The 19,153-nt window shown below is 41.3% G+C and overlaps 1 protein-coding gene across 1 annotated transcript in view; it reads right to left on the bottom strand.

Moving 5' to 3' along the window:
* Positions 1-1,087: 1,087 nt before the first annotated feature.
* The window catches only part of itga11a (integrin, alpha 11a), a 51,245-nt gene continuing 33,179 nt past the window's right edge, over positions 1,088-19,153 (bottom strand). Inside the window, 14 exon segments of the mRNA XM_086106551.1 lie at positions 1,088-2,145; positions 3,962-4,075; positions 6,119-6,214; positions 6,359-6,469; positions 6,556-6,639; positions 6,804-6,917; positions 7,004-7,094; positions 7,227-7,310; positions 7,402-7,478; positions 11,750-11,848; positions 11,932-12,142; positions 13,156-13,241; positions 13,336-13,446; positions 15,671-15,810. Coding sequence (XP_085962677.1) covers positions 2,068-2,145; positions 3,962-4,075; positions 6,119-6,214; positions 6,359-6,469; positions 6,556-6,639; positions 6,804-6,917; positions 7,004-7,094; positions 7,227-7,310; positions 7,402-7,478; positions 11,750-11,848; positions 11,932-12,142; positions 13,156-13,241; positions 13,336-13,446; positions 15,671-15,810 — 1,496 coding nt within the window. The 3' untranslated portion in view covers positions 1,088-2,067.

Here is a 19,153-nt window from a genome sequence, read left to right as displayed (position 1 = left end):
CATGACGGTTGTCAGCTGCGAATAAATGTTACATCCTTCGTCTCCTTCAGACGTGCCACACACAGCACTCATTAGATGCCAAAGAAACTTTATTATTGTTATTATTTTCTTTTGTCATAGTAGCTATTTTTCTGGGTAAAATACTGTACTGATCTTTCCATTGCTTATCATTAAGTCATTAACAATATATTGAAACAGTGGTGTGACTTTTGTTGGCCAGTCTTATATCTGCAACAACTAATCACGGCCTTGCTGCAAATATTGTTAATCATGCAGACGTATGCACCATTAATCTGTCAATGTTTAGAGTGCGAGAGTCCTGTACAGTTTTCAAAGTGAATCTGCATGTTTTTTGTGTGGCTAAATTTGTCAAGCTGTGCTGTATTCTGCCTTGATATAGCCACCAGTATTTCTTTCTTCTGAAAACAAACTTTGGAATTAGTCAGCTGGACTCAGCATGATGGATATGTACAGTATATATATTTTTTTTTCGACGAAAAGAGCAGGCGGTAGCGAGCCTTCCTGCCCCCCTGGGACATTTGCTGCTGCTGTTTGGAGTTGTCAGTTTGCTGATCTATTGCAAAATTCAGCCGGCGGGAGCAGCTTCATTAGAAGGGAACAAGTTGCCGGCATTTCTGGATGGGCAGGGCAGCTGATTAAAACTCAGACTCAATCGCAAAGTGGATTCGGAGTACTTAGAAAAAAACAAGTCCTGGAATAAAATTAATAAATTGGTCGAGGACTGGACTAATTGGATATATTTTGTCTGTTGGAAATCTTTTGGTTTTATGCTTGGAATCCATGCGTTTCTTCTGCGCTCACTAAATTGCTTTTTTCGTCCACATTCATGGCGTCAGACAAAAAAATATCCCAATGGAGCTTCTTTTCACATCGTTGTTCAACCAATGTGTGTTTATCATTGTGAAGACATCATGCGGATTCCTAGAACTCCAAACACATAACTGCAAAGACGCAACAAAATGTTTTGGGCTGAAAATTCATTCTGCGGACTGGACTGAGCCACCTAATTCATAAGAAATGTCAGAGACAAACGTACATTTAAATACATGTTTTATTCATTGACGTATTACAGCTCTTTGCACCCTGTCCGAGAGGACAGGGTGACATTCATCGGCAATACCAGAAGAATTGTGGCACACTGTCTTCATCTATATCATCATCTTAATACGTTTTCTCACGCACGAGAAAAATGTTGCTGCAGTGTTTTGTCCTTATGCAAGGCAAAGGCAAACGGTGCGAAACAATGACGTTCTCGTTTTCCTTTTTCTTTTTACACATGATGCCATGTGGAGCATAATAACATTTCATAATATTTGAAAGGGTATAAAAATGTATTTACAAATTCAAGTTAAATTTGTACAAAATAAAAGTGCATCAAATATAAAATTATTCTGCATGTTTTCGAAGATGAAGGGAATAAAAGATGGACTTTCGGATTAAATAGAACTCTCTCTCTCTCTTATGTTAACATAATTAATTTTCAACTTCATGACTTTGGTACACTGCTGCTTTGAAATATCAAATTCAAAATACAATAAGATGTCTTGACATTTTTTGGGCAGCTTTTTGGGTGACGTGTTACCCTTGAGGTTTTTCATGTATTATTATACATTTACCATAAGAGTTAAATAAATATTACCACAAAAAAAAAAAAAAGAAGAGAAGATTTTGCAAGAAATTCTCCCCCCCAAAAAAAGCAGTCAACACTTTCTCTCGTGTTCCTTAGACAAGAGTAGAGAAAGCTCAGAAGAAAGAAGAGCCCCTAAGACATGTGAAGGATTGACACTGAGGACGGTGGGTGACATCGACCAAGAAGGTCCTCGTGTCGGAACAGTGCAGTCAAACTGAGTGTGGCAGAGCTGATTTCGTGGCGTGGGACACATCATTTACACTGATGGTGCCTTGCCCCAGCTATCACACAGAACTGTTTCGGTGGCGCCGCTGTGGGCGTTGGAGAAAGAGGGAGAGACGGGGGGGAAGGAGGAGTGGTCCCTGAGTGTCGGCTCCCCAGTGGGAAAGGCGTCTCCTGGGGGCACCTAGCCTGCGTTATCGTTCTTCAGCCACTTTTCCATTCATTTCCCGCTCGTCCTCATCTCTCCGTTTCTGCCTCTGGAAGAAACCCAACTGGGTGGAGAATTAACATTTGTTCATACGTGCAACCAAAATGCTGTAGCATCACAAGTATGTACAACTGTGCCTTTATCCACCTCCATAGTCAAGATGGAATTTGAAGTGTTGACTTGCAGCCATTTCATTTGGTTCAAAATGTTTGGACAAAGTCAACTGCAATCGATCTTCTACCGCTAATTGTCATGCTCCGATATCTCTGTCTGCCTGTTCCACAGTTTTTTTGTTTGTTTTTTGTTTCCTCAGTCTCATTTGGCATTGCTGGTGGGTGGAGTTTCCAACAATGCACCTGCTTATTGTTACGGTCGTCTGGGTATTTAGGCCCCGCTGTGGTGGGAGAAAAGCACCAAATTATTGTTTATTGCTTACTTCCAGGCCGCCCCTCCCTAAACGCAGAACACACATAGCGCATAGGGCCCCATCCTTTATGACAGGGCCCCCCTCCCCCATTTTGTACGAGGTAAGGCATTGCATTGGATACGAGGATGGAGGCGGCCCTATCCCAGCGATTACCCGTCGACCAGAAGCTTCACCCCTGCACCTTCGTCCCAAGTTGCCTCAGTCCAATGCAAAGCCATTATGAGGTTGGTGATAGTTATTGCGCTACAAGATTGAAGGCTCTGGCTGCTGGTGTCGAGGGCCACAACAACCTTGCCCCAGGGTGAGTTGAGATTATAGATTGAATCCAAGCACTTTGGGCTTCGTTTCCCACCCGATGACATTTTTCCATAATTTACAGGTGTGCCATGTCAAGTCAGATGCCCTATTTTGCATCTTTGAATGTGGTCTAAGTGACCTTGGACTTTGTTACTGGTATTCTTTTGTTCCATGGCAACTCTTTAATCCTCAGGTTTTCTAAAATGGCTCAATGCATGTTCATTCCTAAATTCCTTTTTTCCCTGGATACGGCAAATCTTCTCATTAAAATAATCCATGGCATCCCCTCCGACCTGGTCTCAGACAGGGTAATACAGTTCATCTCCCAGGTCCGAAGGGCAATTTGCAAAGCGTTGGGGGCTACTTCCATTCTTTCCTCTGGTTAAAATCCTCAGTCGTATATCTTAAACACAGCTCACATATCAGGGCTTGTGCCAGATTCAAACCAGGGACCTTTCAACTCGGAGGCAGATGTAGTGACACATCCTCCACCGTATTGCATCACATGACAGTCCAAGTCTTAAAAATGATGGTTTTCATTACAGTTATGTAATTCGTAACTCGATATTTTATTTTATGAAAAGCTCTTCAAGCTGAAAGTTTACACTTCAAACTCTCAACGGACACTTTGCAATTTAAAATAATAAGATAAATCACTTTTTGTCCTTTTTGTCATTATCTTGTGCCTCTCACACTGACCTGTTAAGGTGGTATTCCAGAAAAGCACAATATTTTTAACGGAGTGATATTATAAGACGAAAGGATTTCAGTTTGAAAATGGATGACTGTGCCTGCAAGCATGTGCCACAAATGATTGAGACATCATCAGCGACGCCTTCTGTTTCTGATTGGTTGTTGTTTTTCCTCGGGAGCAGTGGTTTCTTGTATTACAAATTAGAGGCCCAAGATAAGCTCGAGACAGCTGATTTTTTTCTCAGTTCGTATTTATCATGGGCGACTGTCAAGTCACAATGGCTGTTTAAACATATATGACAAAAAACGATTCCCTTTTCTTCTCAACAAAATTTGTTATTCTAAGAACGATAAACAAATGATTCATAATAATTTACGAGCAGTGACAAAGGCCATGTTGAATTGTGGTGTACTTGTGGTGAAATTGCTATATTTTTCTCCCTGCCAGTCGGCCAGCACTTACCTTCCAGAGGGCCAAAATGAGCAGGGCTAACAGTAAGAGTCCTCCCAGCGTGCTACCAAGGATTATCCAGGTTGGTATTCTGTAATCTCCCTCTTTTCTGACTTCCAGTATTATCTATGGATTTTGCACAAAAGAAAATACTTTGTCATTTGGTAAATTGATTGGTATGCTAACAATCCGTTCTAAATACAGCCAAAATGACCTGTACAATAACGTGTGATCAAATACACAGACTGCGAATTTGCATGAGAGAATTCATGAAATAATTAATAATTTCCTCTGAATGATATCGCCAAACAATCCATACGTCAGTGCAGAAGATGGAAACCATTCTTGAATGTTGATGTATTATTACTTGTATGAATGAGGCGAGCCATCTCAAAATCACTCTTAAAAGAGTCATTTCATAAATGAGCAGTCAACACAAATGAGGGAAGGCAAATGAAGCATTGTTTTTGTTTTTTTTTACGTGTCTATCGACCAATAGATGGCAGCACAGACTTTAGCATGTGAGAACAGACTTTTGACGCGGTGTGCTGCTGGTCCTTTCGGTCCCTGAGCACCACACCGCACTCATTTATCGGTGTACCAGCGATCACACAGCAGCAGTGCACTTCTGTTTGATCACTTCACCATGATCAATAAACTTGCAAAATAGAGTAATTGTGAATTACATGAACAAAGATAAATAGTGAACATGTGCTTGGCGCGCGCATTCATTAAAAAAAAAAAAAAAAAGTTTTTATTTTTACAATGCAAAATTTGGTGTTCATGTTCAACAGCATGTTCACATTGGTCATCCATCCCGTACCTTATGTTTGATTTTATCACAACAATTGTGGAAATGACACGTGCACGGTTTTCATTCATTCATTAATTAGGATCCATTCGGAAATTCAATCTCCCGAACTCTACCCTGAGACAGCGAGTACTCCGTGAGGCAGAGCGGGCTCCTTTCTTTGAATTTACAAATGTTTTGTGGTCAAATACTCATCGACCTACACCCCTTGTGCACCTTCCATCTCGCCTTTCTTGATGCCCTGACGCTCTATGCCTTCAGTCAGCGTGCGCGCCGGAAATCCCAGAGTGGCACTAGTCTCTTAAGTACCGCAACGGCACGTTCCAACAGTGCAGTGAGTTTTCGAGTGGTTCTGCACGCTGGGAGTGCATTTCCAAAGGCACCCATAGTAATGATACTTTATGAGCAGAGTTGATTCCCATTGGTACTCATGAGAGTATTGATATATTGATATCATGGTATCGATACACCCTTCACAACTGCTCAGCATTTGGGGAAAGACGGCTGTCAATGGGTTCTTTGACGCATTAATTGTTTTTTTTTTTTTACAATAAAATGGTTATTGATGGACTGTGGCTTTTCCTCTGAGACATTGTGCAAGCAAATCTGACAGTAGCTGTCTTTGGATTGCTGACGCGAGGCTCTTCGTCAGTGAGCATTAGAAGCCTTGCATTAGCAGAAGTGCCTTTTCAGACACGCAATTTGTGCCGAGCAGTTTTCAGTAATGCTTCGACAGTAATCCTTGCCATTCACGTGTCTTTTTCATACTTGTTCGTTGTCATTCATGTGAGTGCATGTTATCCGTAATTGATAAAATGTACGTTTTATTTAACTGACAGCTTCCATTGATATCTTTTTTTTTTTTTTAAATATACACCTCGACTGTGACCACCCAGACAGTTTTGTTGTCTAAATATCAAGCAAAGCCCAGTTGCTGACACATTATGGCTTACCATTTAATGAAGATGCTGTGATGTCGATGTCGTAATGTGTGTTACATGTGTGACATATCAGGAGGTGCTCATGTGTAGTCAATCATGTGATTGATAAAATTGTAAATGTGCCAGTATCCTATTCAGGTGTTAAATAGTCGTCTTGTATTTGATTCAATGATTCCACATACTGTGTGTGCGTGCATGCGCATGTGTGGGTTTATTTCTCTCTCTCTCTCTCTCTCTCTCTATACTCTTTGTGTGTGCTGTAAATACATTGGATGTGTGTATTTGCCTTGCTAATTGTGGATGCAACAAAAGTAATTGTGGTCTCAGAGTTTGTGAAGTGTTTTGCAAATAGACTGTAGAAATAATACCAGCATACAAAAAATAAATATTATTTAGGCAACATTTTTGTGGACTCACTTGTCTGACAGGCCTCTCTTCGTGTAGAAACATATGACTGGAGGAGGGCAGCTCCACTGATGCGCTGGTGACCAGTTCAAGGATTTTAAACTTCAGCTAGACAGGGGAACAAAAATGCAAAATGTGCTGTCATTCGTGTCTACAAGACGCTAGCCACACCAACGATGAATCAAATTAGCTCCCGCCAAAAAATGTATAGAAGACTTTGATGTGTCGAATCGGTGATTTAAATGTACTCACTGCATGTAAAGTATCTACTCGTAGCGCTCCCATGATTCTAACGGAGATATCTCTGTAGGAGGCCACGTTGACTGTGCACTGTATTGGCAGAATCAGGGTGTTGGTTCGATTCTGTGACACCAGACGTTTAGAATTAGGGAATAAGCCTCATGTTACATCTTCATCTTTGGTGAATGAGTTTTGGGGCTGCATTTTACCAAGCGAGAGAAGCGGGTGAGGTCCTCAGGTGACGCCCTGCTCTGTGCTACATGCTGAGGTGGTACACAGTGCGTACCATCTCTCTGTCGGACATGTGAGGGAGAGAATTGGTTACAATCATACAGCTGAAAATTCCCTTTTATTCCTGTTCCTGCAACAAATGCCTCAACTGAAGCAGTTTTTCATTTGTTAGCCAAGCACGATTTCAAATTCCAATTTCAAACAATTACTTGTTGGATGCATTCACCTGGTCAATGTGCAAATTAGATATCTGCAGGAGCTGGTTGCCATTTTTGGTCATTTCTGGGACCTCAATATTCAGCTGTAGATCTTTCACGGGAAAGTAGCCAAGATTCTGGATCTGAGGGATGACATGGAGTAAATTGGTTGTTTGCACACAAGGTTCTCAGGCACGATAATGAAGTGTCGACTGCGCAGTAGGCTCACCTGAAAAGTGAAGTTGAAAGGAGGACCAATTACTCCAGGCTCCTCCAGCGATAGCTCGGATTTGATCTCATATCGAGTTGGATTTGAATCTCTTTTTTGAAGTGAAGAACAAACGCATTCAGAATGCAATGTGTGACACGTATATAACTTGCTGGTCGTTTTTCAATATGTCCTGTATGTCGATTGCATGCACCATTTGAAAAAAAAAACAGTCATAAGGAACCTTGTGAAGAGAAGGTCTGCCTCGTATTTCAGCGAGTAATATATATCATTGAAGTTATCGGCTGTACTCATTTCCTCGCCGTTGCTGTTGGGAGAAAAAGTTGTTCAAAGCGCTGACGGACAGGAAGTGAAATTTATTTCGATAAAAGTGCAGTTTATGACGAGAATGTTCACACCTGCTTGCCTCCAGGATGACTCGAAGATGATCGAGGAAGACACTGCGACTGAACTCAAACTCCAAACGAAATAATACCTTTCAAAACAAACAAATTGTTAGTAACTCTCCAGCTTAACAAAAATACAATTGTGTTCAAACCAACACAAAAAAAAAATGTCAGGCTCGTTCAAGGACTAACACAAACCAGAAATACAATGGCAACTGACCAAATTATGATCTGAAATTTTGGGGGGAAGTTTATGCGATGGAGTTTTGTTTCACCACCTTCAAGTAAAGTATATGGGCTTCACCTTCTTTTTGCCACTAACTTGCTCCAGACTCATGGTTGTCTTCTGGATTACATGTTAACTCACTCTTTCCTCTGCAAGTGCCAGCTAGCGCAGCCCTGGGCTGAAATATATGCCACCAGAAACTCAATCGGAATCATTTGTGTATTTGGATCGCTATTCCAATAAGGGCATTGAAAATTGGAATCTGAATTATATAAATTGAATTGCCTCGCTTAATTTGAATTGTTTAAAACCGAATCTGACATTGAAATTTGGATTCCTCCATGAAAATTAAATTCTGCATATTTCTTTACAGTGAATTCAACAGACAGCCCCCCCCCACCCCCACAGATTCAATTTGCTTGGTTGTTCACATTCCGTTTTACAAGTTAAAATTCACATTTTCAATGCACGAATTGAGTTCGAGTGACAAACATCCGAGTACACGGATGAGGATGAGCAATTGATTGCAGAACCCCATTCTCCTCTTTGTCCAATCAGCATCTTCCTTTTGAGCACCTGACGGAATTTTTCGGAAAAAAAATGTGATCTCTTAAGCGGCTTTTAACCTTTGTAACACCTTTCTTTGTGGTTCAAGCCATCGGCTTGGGGAGAGATGAAAAGTTGCTTCCTTTCAAATTTACGGGAGGATAGTGCATATTTAGCACATCCAGTTTTTAAAAGTAAAGATTTAAAATAAACAGTGCAAATTCAGTTAATGTAATTCAGATTCAGATTTCGATGCACTTATTTGGACTTAGCGATTCAAATGCAAATATAAACTATTCAGATTCAGTTTCTGGTGGCACATATTTCAGCCCGTACGCATCCCTCTGATTGGTCAGAACTGTCAAGTGTTGTCATCGCCGCAATCATTCCTTCTCTCTTTGGTCAAGATTATTTGGTTTTCTACGCGCGGGGTGCCTCATGGTAACACATTCTGCACATTCATGACGCATAAGCAGAAATGGGTCCTTTCTTGCAAAAATGTGGCACTCTACAGAACATCAATCCGGACGCACATTTGGGAGAGGCGGCCTTGATTGTTAACTAACCACAACTTAACCCATCGGACAGCCTCTACAGCTGTGGCCTGCACAAATCAAGTACTGTAAGATTCTCTAAATTTTGTTGCTTGGCCTAAGCTGATAATTGACGACAATGGCGCATAACAAATTACCATTGGGCATTAACTGAAGATGCAGACTTTAGGTACGACGGAAGAAGACGGGAGTCAGATATGACCGTTGCTGCGGAGAAAAGGAAACTCATAGAGGAATCCTAAAGAAAAACAAAATGAGCTCTCGAGTGCGCATGCAAAGTTGAGGGAAGAGGAAAGGACGGTCGAATGGCAGCAGGGAGCGGAGCTGTGCGTTGTTCACGGTCCTCCATGCCGTAACGAAACACTGACCAGTTCCATTTGAGCAAAAAGGAATGTAAAACAATATTTACTGTTGCGTCCCTCCTCCACATAGCATGACTCATCCCTGACAGACCACAGACAAAGTACATAAACAAATGAAGAACTCTTTTCCCCCCAACCCCATCTATGCTGTGGAAAATGACCCATGATAGCCTGGAAAAAGAAGGCTTATCTTTTCCTTTTCATGGCCCCTTTCAAAAGACTGGAATAAGTGTGTGTGTGTTGGGCACAAAAAGAGGAAGGCAAGAAGAATACACACAGAAAACACCAAAGACACTTTTGTGCCAAAGTCACAACAAATCAGAATTCCTTTTTTTCCCGGCTATAAACAGATTACCGGTAAGTAAAGTTTAGCTGGCTCGTGCCGAAATCTGTTGAATACTAGCCATAATTTGAATCATTGATCAAACAATAGTCATGTTTGGAGCATGTACAAATGATGACGCCGTACTGATAAAGCAGCGGTAACGTTTTAGCAGTTTCGAAAGTCAGGAGAACTAGTCCAAGTCCTAACAGTCTTGCCATTTTTACTTGGGCACAGCAACGATTTGCGGGGTTAGGCAGCAAGAGCAAAGATTTTTACAATAAACCCCGTTTGACTCTGTGTTGCATTCTGGAAAAGACTCTCCGAGCCGAAGACGATTGTGGCTCTGGATGCTGTTCAGAGTGACTGAGAGGATATGAATCACTGGGGGGACTTTAACGGTGACGAGAGCCCACTTGGTTGAGTTTGCTGGGGAGTGCTTCCAGAGAAATGCGATCTTTTGGTTACCCAGGGGATGACTGCTGTTTGTGATAATAGTGTGGTTAGGACATTGCGTAAACTTTTTCATTCGGTGTCTGCACTTCATTCCGAGCGTCTTTGTCAACACACGGTAACCATGTCCAAACATCAATCGGGTAGATGGCTTATGTGTAATCTGCTTTCAGTTTAATATCTTTAATTGCCCCATTTGGAGCGCCATCAATGTCATCCTTATCTAAACCTATTCAAACATCGCCTTCTTGAAAGTGAAACCCGACACCTTGTTGGAAAGTGCGCAAGAGAGAGCAGTACCTCATAAATATATCAGAGGCTACGAGTCTTCCGAAAGACTTGGAAAAAGCAAAAAAATTGAATGTGAGAATCAGAAACAGATGACAAAGAGTCGATTTCATTCACTCTCACCTGCAGGCTACAGATGAGAGAAAAGGTTGGAAAAATAGTTCCAGTTGGGTTTGATGAACATGAATGTGATACTATAAAAAGACGGTATCGATGGAAATATCTTTGGCATGGAATTTCAAAAAGCCAGTCGGACTCACGTGCCGTTGTGTGCGAAATGATGGCAACATGACGTTATGGCACGTTTCCCAGAAATTCTTGAAGTTACATGAAGTAAGTTAGAAGTTATGCTCAAACTTTTTTTTTTTTGCCACACATCATGTCTTTTGCAATAAATAAACGTGGGAGCAAAGACACCACCAATGATGTTCACCTTTGACCTGTGTAACACAAATCACTTTTTTACCTATCGTTCCCGACAGCTTTAATACATACTGTAATTCGATTCCATCTTTCATGAATAGTACTTGCTCCCAAGTGGGCACATGTATTCATGTACTGTACATTGCAGTACTTCATCTCACTTTAACTGATGCAACACAGTAAATTGCGGTGAGTAACTGATGGCAAGGCACAGGGCCAAAAAGATTTCTTTGATAGAAAAATGTTTACCAAGTACTTTTGGAACGACTGGATGAAAATGATCACACGACAGTCAAAGTATTTGCAATGGATTCTATTCATGATCGTGGATCATATGAATACATTTATCTATAAAAACATTTTGCAGATGGTGCGGGTTTGACGCAGTCAGAGCTATCCCAACGGGCTCCTTCGGGATGAGCGAAATAATAGCCAGTCATCATTTCATTAAAAATGCTACTGAGAATAATTTATGCTTTTCTATTCGTTAGCAGATGTCATTAAGCAGTGACAACGGGACTGATGTCAGAGGACATCACAAATTATATCTTCAAGTCTGGCCTGTGGTTTGGCCTGATCTGTGCTAATTTTCAATGTGAATGATTTTTATCTTGGGCACAGAACAGACTAGTATTACTTATTCATAGGAATGAAAATAACGGTTTACTTTCAGATGCCACTTATTGGCGCCACGGTGGTCGACTATCTAGCAAGCCAGCCTCACAGCATGTTCTCCCCATGCCTGCGTGGGTTTTCTTAGGGTACTCAGGTTTTCTCCCACGTTCCAAAAACATTCCAAATTGCCCCTAGGCGTGGATGGTTGTTCGTCTTTGTGCGACCTGCGATTGGTTGGCAACCAGTTCAGGGTGAAGCCCGCCAACTGCCCGAAAACAGCTGGGATAGGCTTCAGCACGCCGGCAACCGTCGTGAGTAAAAGCGGAGCCGATAATGGATGCCATTTACCGGTAATCAAATCAACCAGCTGTGTTGTCTAACACGTTTGAATACTGTAGTTCGTTTTTCTCCATGACATATTAAAAAAGACAAACACTCAACAACGTACAATAATTATGTATAATGGAGTGCCAACATAATTGAGATCACAGGCAATTGTCAAAATTGGTAATAAGATCTTCATAAATGACTGTATTTTTCTTACTTTTCCCGCATCATAACAATAGCTCACCTGTGCTTTTGACTTCATGAATGGAGAACTGACATTGCAGATCTTCTCACGTTTCAGTTTGTCCTCAATGTAACAATCAATTTTGATATCCGCGTTGTCCTTGGATAAAGAACACCACAGGTTCCAAAATATGAGCATCTTTCCTCACAAAAGAACTGGACCCTTTCAGAATGAGCACAGACCTTCAAAATGAGGCTTGAGAAACGCAGGTTGGGGGAGTAGCTGATATTGAGGCGAGCATTGTAAGCATTTTCTCCTTTGTTTTCCAGTCGCACATCTACAACCAGTCTTCTCCTGTTTGCCTCTACGACCCGTAGAGATCCCTCCGAGCCACCTTCATTTAGATGCCGGCAGAAAGCACCACGAGACTGAACAGCCTGTAAACAGAACTGCCTGCGAGGCAGGAAGGTGAAAAAAAGAAAATGGAAATCATACTCAAAATAAATCATGTGTACAGTATGAATATCCATTGGTACCGTATGTATATTGTGATGGATTAAATGGGGCAAATAATCATAACATTCTAGACTTTGGAAGTTTACCCAGTGACAAATAAATTGTGTCTGCTATCTTTTCCAAATAGTCATACCTCAGTTTTCGACCTAAATCCATTCCAGCAGGCTGTTCGAAAACCGAAACCACGCTCTTTAAAAAAAAAAGAAAAATCTGAACTGAACACGTCTGATCACAATGGAACGCTACACGAGGAAGCGTCACTTCCTCGTGGAAGGAAGGCGAGAGGAGTCAAGTGGCGCATTCAAGTGCACTCAGTTTGGTCGATTTGGTTGATAACCGATTTTCGGTCGTAATCTGAGACATAAACACCTCGAAATCTTTGGTCGAAAACCGATTTGGTCGAGAACCGAGACATTCAAAAACTGAAGTTTGACTGTACTGAATATTTTGAAGCTGCCACTTGGAATATCAAACCTTTATCTCCATTCACTATAGAAGCAAGGTCTATAAAAAAAATCTTTTGTTGCCTTGGCTGTATGCTTTTATCAGACTTGAAAATCTATTGATAAGTCGTCGTCTGCAAGCTTTTACAAAAGCCAAACCCATCAACCCCAGCTTAAAGCCGAGAGAGAGCCATTGACGGCTATTTTTTACTCTTTCATTTACAGTCACACCAACATGGTTGTTTTTCTTCTCGCCTTGCTGTTTCTTCTGGATTTGCAGCCCATTACAATTCTGTTGTGATTGTGTTGCCAATGGTGGCAGAAAATGCGTCACTGAAGATAGTGATTCTGTGCACAGGTTTCTTTTAAACACAGAACCAGGAAGCGGGTAGATCGCTGGAGCCCGAAATGCAATTTAAAATTTCTGGGACTATCCATTTGCAGTGCTAAATCAGAAAATCAGCGGGGATTGAGTAATTATTCCCTCCACTGCATGAGTGTACTTACTTTTGAGTCATCAGGTCTGTCATACTATGCAGTCCAAGGTCTGGCGTACACCGGTCATCCTCATCACAGCCGTTCCAGAAAGGCAACTAGAAACAGAAATGTTAAATGTTAATTCAAAAAATAAAGAGCCAGAGTGAGAGAGTCTTTCGGTTTGTTTTATGACTATTGTGCGCCTCTGACCTCTGTTCTTGACACAGTTGGCCAGCTGTCATCTAAAACTGGTCCGTTGTCTTGATCCCACAGCCCGACTTGTACAGCAAACACAATGGGCCTCGCATAGTCAGTTGTCTCCTAAAACACAGAATATTATTTTGAAAAGAAGTTTTAAGATTGACTGATTTTTGTCAGTTTTAAAAATGGCATCCAGAACTAATGATTTTGTGTGGTGTAACAACAACGAACACAATCACATTATTTTTTGCAGTTTGGGCATGCCTGAGACCGAGGGCCCTACTTTCATCCCCGGCAATGTCTAGCGCAGAGTGCAGTCTAAAACTTGGTATATCCTTGACGTGTCTGCGAGGTCCGCGCTGCTCCATGCGGCGAAATGACGTCATTTCAGACACCCGCACAGCCCATATTTTCCACAATGCACCCCCAGAAAACGATGTAACCTATGCGGACGGTCCACGTGGAAAACTATGGCTGACGAGCAAGAGCTGTTGTAATCTAGTGTTTTCTACTTCCCGATTCTTTGGTTTCATTTACCTTGTTAAATGGATGCAGACCGGTCACCCCAAACTGTTGTTGAAAGTTTATTGAAATTTAAAAAAAACAACTATCGTTTTCTACTTCGATAGTGGTAAAGTGTTGTTCATAAACTGTAGACGCTTTTCACTCGCTTCCTATAGTCTGGAAGAATATCGACCACAATAATCCACGTAGAAAACAAAGCTGTAACAGAACAGATTCGTATCATGAAATGATGGCACAGGTAAAAAAGGTTGAAGTCTACACGTTGTAGGGAACTGTGATAGCAGGCCAGGCAGTGGACGGGGAGGGAGAATCACACCATCCTCCAGCATGGTTCAAACTAATTGGAATGCACAACAACGTAAGTCAAGTTAATTGGGAAAAAAAATAGGTATCTTGAGTTTCCTTCTCTTTTTTTTTCTTGAGAGTTACTCTTGACCCTCGTTGCGTATGTGAGGTCATTGGGGAAAGAGACACACATGCCGTCTTGATCCAAAAGATGGAAAAAGACGGCATCTGTGAGGAAAAAGTTGGAGAAGCACTTCATTGACAAATTCTGACATCTTTAATTGAAATGTTATCAACGGTGTGTTGACCAGGGTCCAGGGAGCCATGTAAAAAGAAAGATAACTCACTGAGGTATTTTATGGTAACATTCTGACGAATGTGTTTGGCATCGCCACCTGGATTCAAAACACATTTTGGAATCCTGCTTGTGCACCCTGCAGGCTTTTATAGATTTGCACAATCAATGCTCAACTCTCTACCTGAGGCACTTGAAGCTGCCTTTCATCTATTCACCCATCTTGTCTTCAGTATGTCTTGCTAAATAAATGTTTTATGAAAAAAAAATCTCATCAATCATGTGCTCATTGATCTCAGTGTTTTTACTGCGTGTCTTTTTTTTTTTTGACTGGTCAACAGAAATTTTTAATCAGATGTGGCGTTATGTGTCCGAAAATCTATTTTGACACTGACTTCAAGACTGTCTTTACTTTTTATTTCTAGCACATCGGGTTTTAGAATGATTTTATTTTTTGGTTTCAGGTTTGACCTACAAAAGCTTGCATAATACAGATTGTACCATGCGTTGTAATTTATAGCTGACATTTCAGAAAAAAATCCACCTGGTGCCAAATCTAGCCCTTTATTCATCAATATTACTGAAAACATTACTATATTATTTTCACCAGGTCCTCTGGTTTCCTCACACGTTCCAAAAACATTTAACGGCTCGAACACGCCGGCAACCCTTGTGAGAATGACGCGGTTTGGATAACGGATGCATGGGGCTATAGATAAATCTCGTACTACCTAAAAAGTCAAATGAGTCATATGGTTTGCGAGTCGCTGTCCGGTGAGGATGAGCGATACGCATAATGGATGGATGGATGGAAGGATGAACGGATGGATATTGCCACATTTATAATTGCTGAAGTTATTTTTCAATATTTTTGGTAAACAAGAAAGAACACCATTTTCAGAATGCACATTTTTTTATAAATTGATATTGTAAAAAATATGGAGCATATCCCAGCTGACTTGGGGCAGAAGGCAGATTACATTCTGAAGTGGTCGCCAGTCAGTCGCAGGGCACAAACAAACAAACATTCACAGCCACATCCACACCGTCACTGAATGGGAACCGACTCCATGGTGTCCACACACAAGCCAGGCGAGTGTACCACTATGGCATCAGCGGACGCTTTCCATGATATTTGACATGCTCATCAACAGCAAAATGTAAATCTTTCAATAATGAAACAACACATTAATACCATGCTAATGTCTGACATTTGGACTCGCAATAAATTTGCCTTACCATGACATGGAAGTAAATGTGCTCACACGTTTCATCTCCAGGAAGCAGGGTCAGGTTTTGAGGCTGGGCCTTGCTTGGATTGTCCAGAACGGCTCGGGGATTGAAACGTCGCTCCGCAATGGAGACATTGTATTTAATCCCTAACGGGTCACAAGAGAAATTTATTAAATTAGGCAAATTTTGAGGTTATGAACTATTATTAAGGCCAAAATAAAATGTGTTTTTGTAAAATAATGAGAAAAAGTCAGAAGTTTATATAGATGGATAGAAAGAGACTACCGGTACTCTGTATGATGCAAAAATGTGACCGGATTCTCATAATATTGCAATGTTTTTCTTTTAATACACACATACATACTGTACATACAGTACATACGTACATCTCTCTCTCTCTCTCTCTCTCTCTCTCTCTCTCTCTCTCTCTCTCTCTCATATATATGTATATATGCAATTTTGTTGTAAATTCGACAATTTAACTATTGCAACAGTCTTTGTGGCTTTCTCTTTCTTGCTCGGCTCCCCGGTGAGTCACGAAGCTGCTTTCTCTCACTCCCTCTCTCCCTCGCCGTGAATGAGAGGTACGCAGCTATAGAGACGCTATGCAAGTCGCCCCGTCACGGAGCTTCGTGGGAACATTTATCCTCATCCTGCAGTTCGTAGGACTGCATATGCTTGTCATTACTGTATTTGTTATTGGTTGTCTTTTATGTCTTCATAACATTAAATTTGTGGCATCTGCACCATAGAACGTCATCATGAAGATTTCTCTTCTTTTTTTTGGTGGTTTTTGTGTCCTCTAAACAAAGTTGGGTTGAGCATGTCAAAATAAGCCATGCAAGTTTTCGCATGGACCTGCATGTACAGCGATCCCTCGCTATTTCGCGGTTCGTTTATCAATATAATCTCAGGTTCCTATGAAAACGTCATTTCAGCATATTGCGATTATATTTGAAAGAGTTTGATGCAATTGCAATGCATTCGACTAGTGACCCGACTTTAGCACGCCTCCATACCCAGAACCTGGAAATGATGCGTGCAAAAAGTCCATTGATGCACGAACAATGTTAATCGAGTTATTGTTTGTTGTAGGTTGATCTATATTTCTTGTTTTCTTTCTTGTTAATGAGGGAATCATGTTAAACTGGTGTATGTATAACGGTACTTTGACAAATGGCGGGTGGGAGGGGCAAGGGGCGGGGGCAGATAAAGGTTTTCTTGTTCCAATGGGCAAACAGAAGGCAATTTAGAAGCATTGGTGCAACTTGACAAGATCGGCGCTCATGCGCATTTTTTTGCAAATGTAATATATATATATCTTGACTTTGAAGTCAAGATGGCGCCCGAGTAGGCAGCCGTCAGCAAGTGCTCTCATGAGCCTTGCTTTTTTTTGTTGTTTTTGTGTTTGTTTTGTCACTTTGTGTTTGTTGTTACGTCGTGTGGAAATGATGTGGGCTTTTTCAGCATTTTTTGGCCACGACATTCATCAAGGAGGAGACTGTGCTTGGTGGTTGCGCCTTCTCGGCAGCATGGGTATACCAGCACTGTTTTTGACTGGGAGGAATGTCGGCGCCATTTTACTGTTGCTGGACAGTCCGGGGCGCTTGTGTCTTGCACCTGTAATGGGCAGCATTTTTCACAGCCCCGCTTTGTTCAGCGGAGAGATCGGTGCTGTTGAACGGTCTGCGTCTGGATGGATGTAAGTCTTGAGGAGCCGACGATGAGAAGAAAGGAGCGTTAGCGCGGAGCGCCGATGCGGATTTGGAACTGGGAGTCGCGGCTTGGAGTTTGAAGCGGATTACGTGGGACAGGAGAAGTGAACGAATCTCTTTTCGTCAATGGACGCTACAGCTTCGTGTTTGCTTTCAAAACTTAGCTTGTAGCAGACGTGTGCACATTTTCAGCATGACGTCTCTGATCCACTGGTGAAAGGACACTTTGATCCTCTCCTCTTTCATCTATAACTGCTTCAGACAACAAAATGTATGCAGAAAAGTGGTGAAGATTGCACGACTGACTATGTCCTATGTGTTGTGTTGTGTTATTTTTGTTATTTTGACTTCAAAATGGCGCCGCAAGAGTGGCTGCTTTTCCAGCAGCTCCAATATTTTGTTGTTCTACTTCTTCCTTTGATAACTTTGCTGCTGTGAATTGGGAATTTCTCCATTGCGAGACTAATAAAGGTTTTCTTATCTTATATTGACTTTATTCGAGTACTATTTAAGTAGTTAAAAACAAACAAAAAAAGGAATAAGGAAGAAGGAACTCTGTTCAAGACTAATATACTGTAAACATTTCTGCTGTAGACGCGCTTTCATTTGGAAAGCTGAAATTTAAAAACTAGCCCAAGTGTAGCAATGTCAAATGACATCACTGTGGTGGTCCACTGCAATTTTAGTTTAACACGAGATGATTGTGAGACCAATTTATCCAAGAATCCAAATCCTGAACTCCAGAACTGAGTCCTTTCCAAGCCACATTGTTTTGACAGAATTCCATGTATCGCCTTAAATCTTCTTTGGGAATGGAAATAGTGACTGCTGCTAGTTTAAACTAGGCACGACCCAAAAATTCAAAGACGTACACAGACCTTGACTTTTCGAGCATTTTCCATTGCCAAATCTATTTTGGACTGGAAGGGGTACGTAGGACGCTGTGTTTACAATATCACGTTGAAATACTCACAATTCAATTTTGCATGAAAATTTCACGACTGGTTGACTTTAGAACCAATACACCACATCTGCCGATCATTACTCGCCAGACATAACAATGAACAGAAAATGAAATAAACGTGTTTCACTGTTCGCAACCAGGAAAGACAAGACAACTCTCTCTATTCTCCGTCAACCTTGTATTTGGCATGCCTGATTTATTTGGTATAGACCTATGGGGTACAGAGGTTAACGAAAACGCACTTCGCCTTGACCTCAGCTTCCTTGCCATCGTTACACAAAGAAACAGGAACCTGAGATTATATCTCTTCAAATAAACTTCACGGAAAGAGGCTGAGCATGTGTGTAGGCGGCCAACCATCAGCCATCTGACAGATTGAGCCATCAGTTTACATTTGAGTGAACCAGACTGACTTCCAGATACCTTGACTCTAAAAAAAATAAAATAAATAAAAACATGACATTTGGATGCAAGCATGTGGTTCAGAAGGTTGTGATGCAGCAACATCAGACCTGGATTCAGCAGTGAGATTGATTGTAAAGATAGCTACATATCTTTTGGCGCTACTTGCAACCAGGACACACTGCACAGGAAAGCACACCCTGAAAATAAAGATTCAGGCAGGACATAAAGGATATACACTGTGCTGGGATTTACGGCCTTTTCCGCTTGAGACCATCCATTTTTCTTCCTGTCGTGCTTCAACAAGTACAAAATAAAAGCTGACCAATGTGATATTGCAACGTGACAACACAACACAACACTTGTCAGCATTTTACTTTTCTCTCAGAAGCAGTATGCGATTTTTGT

The sequence above is a fragment of the Hippocampus guttulatus genome, chromosome 3 (assembly GCF_054856545.1).
Source record: "Hippocampus guttulatus isolate MCC_2025c chromosome 3, RoL_Hgut_1.0, whole genome shotgun sequence".
NCBI classification, from domain to species: Eukaryota; Metazoa; Chordata; class Actinopteri; order Syngnathiformes; family Syngnathidae; genus Hippocampus; species Hippocampus guttulatus.
The sequence above is the reverse complement of the archived record's forward strand: the minus strand, read 5'-3'. Positions and strand labels throughout refer to the sequence as shown.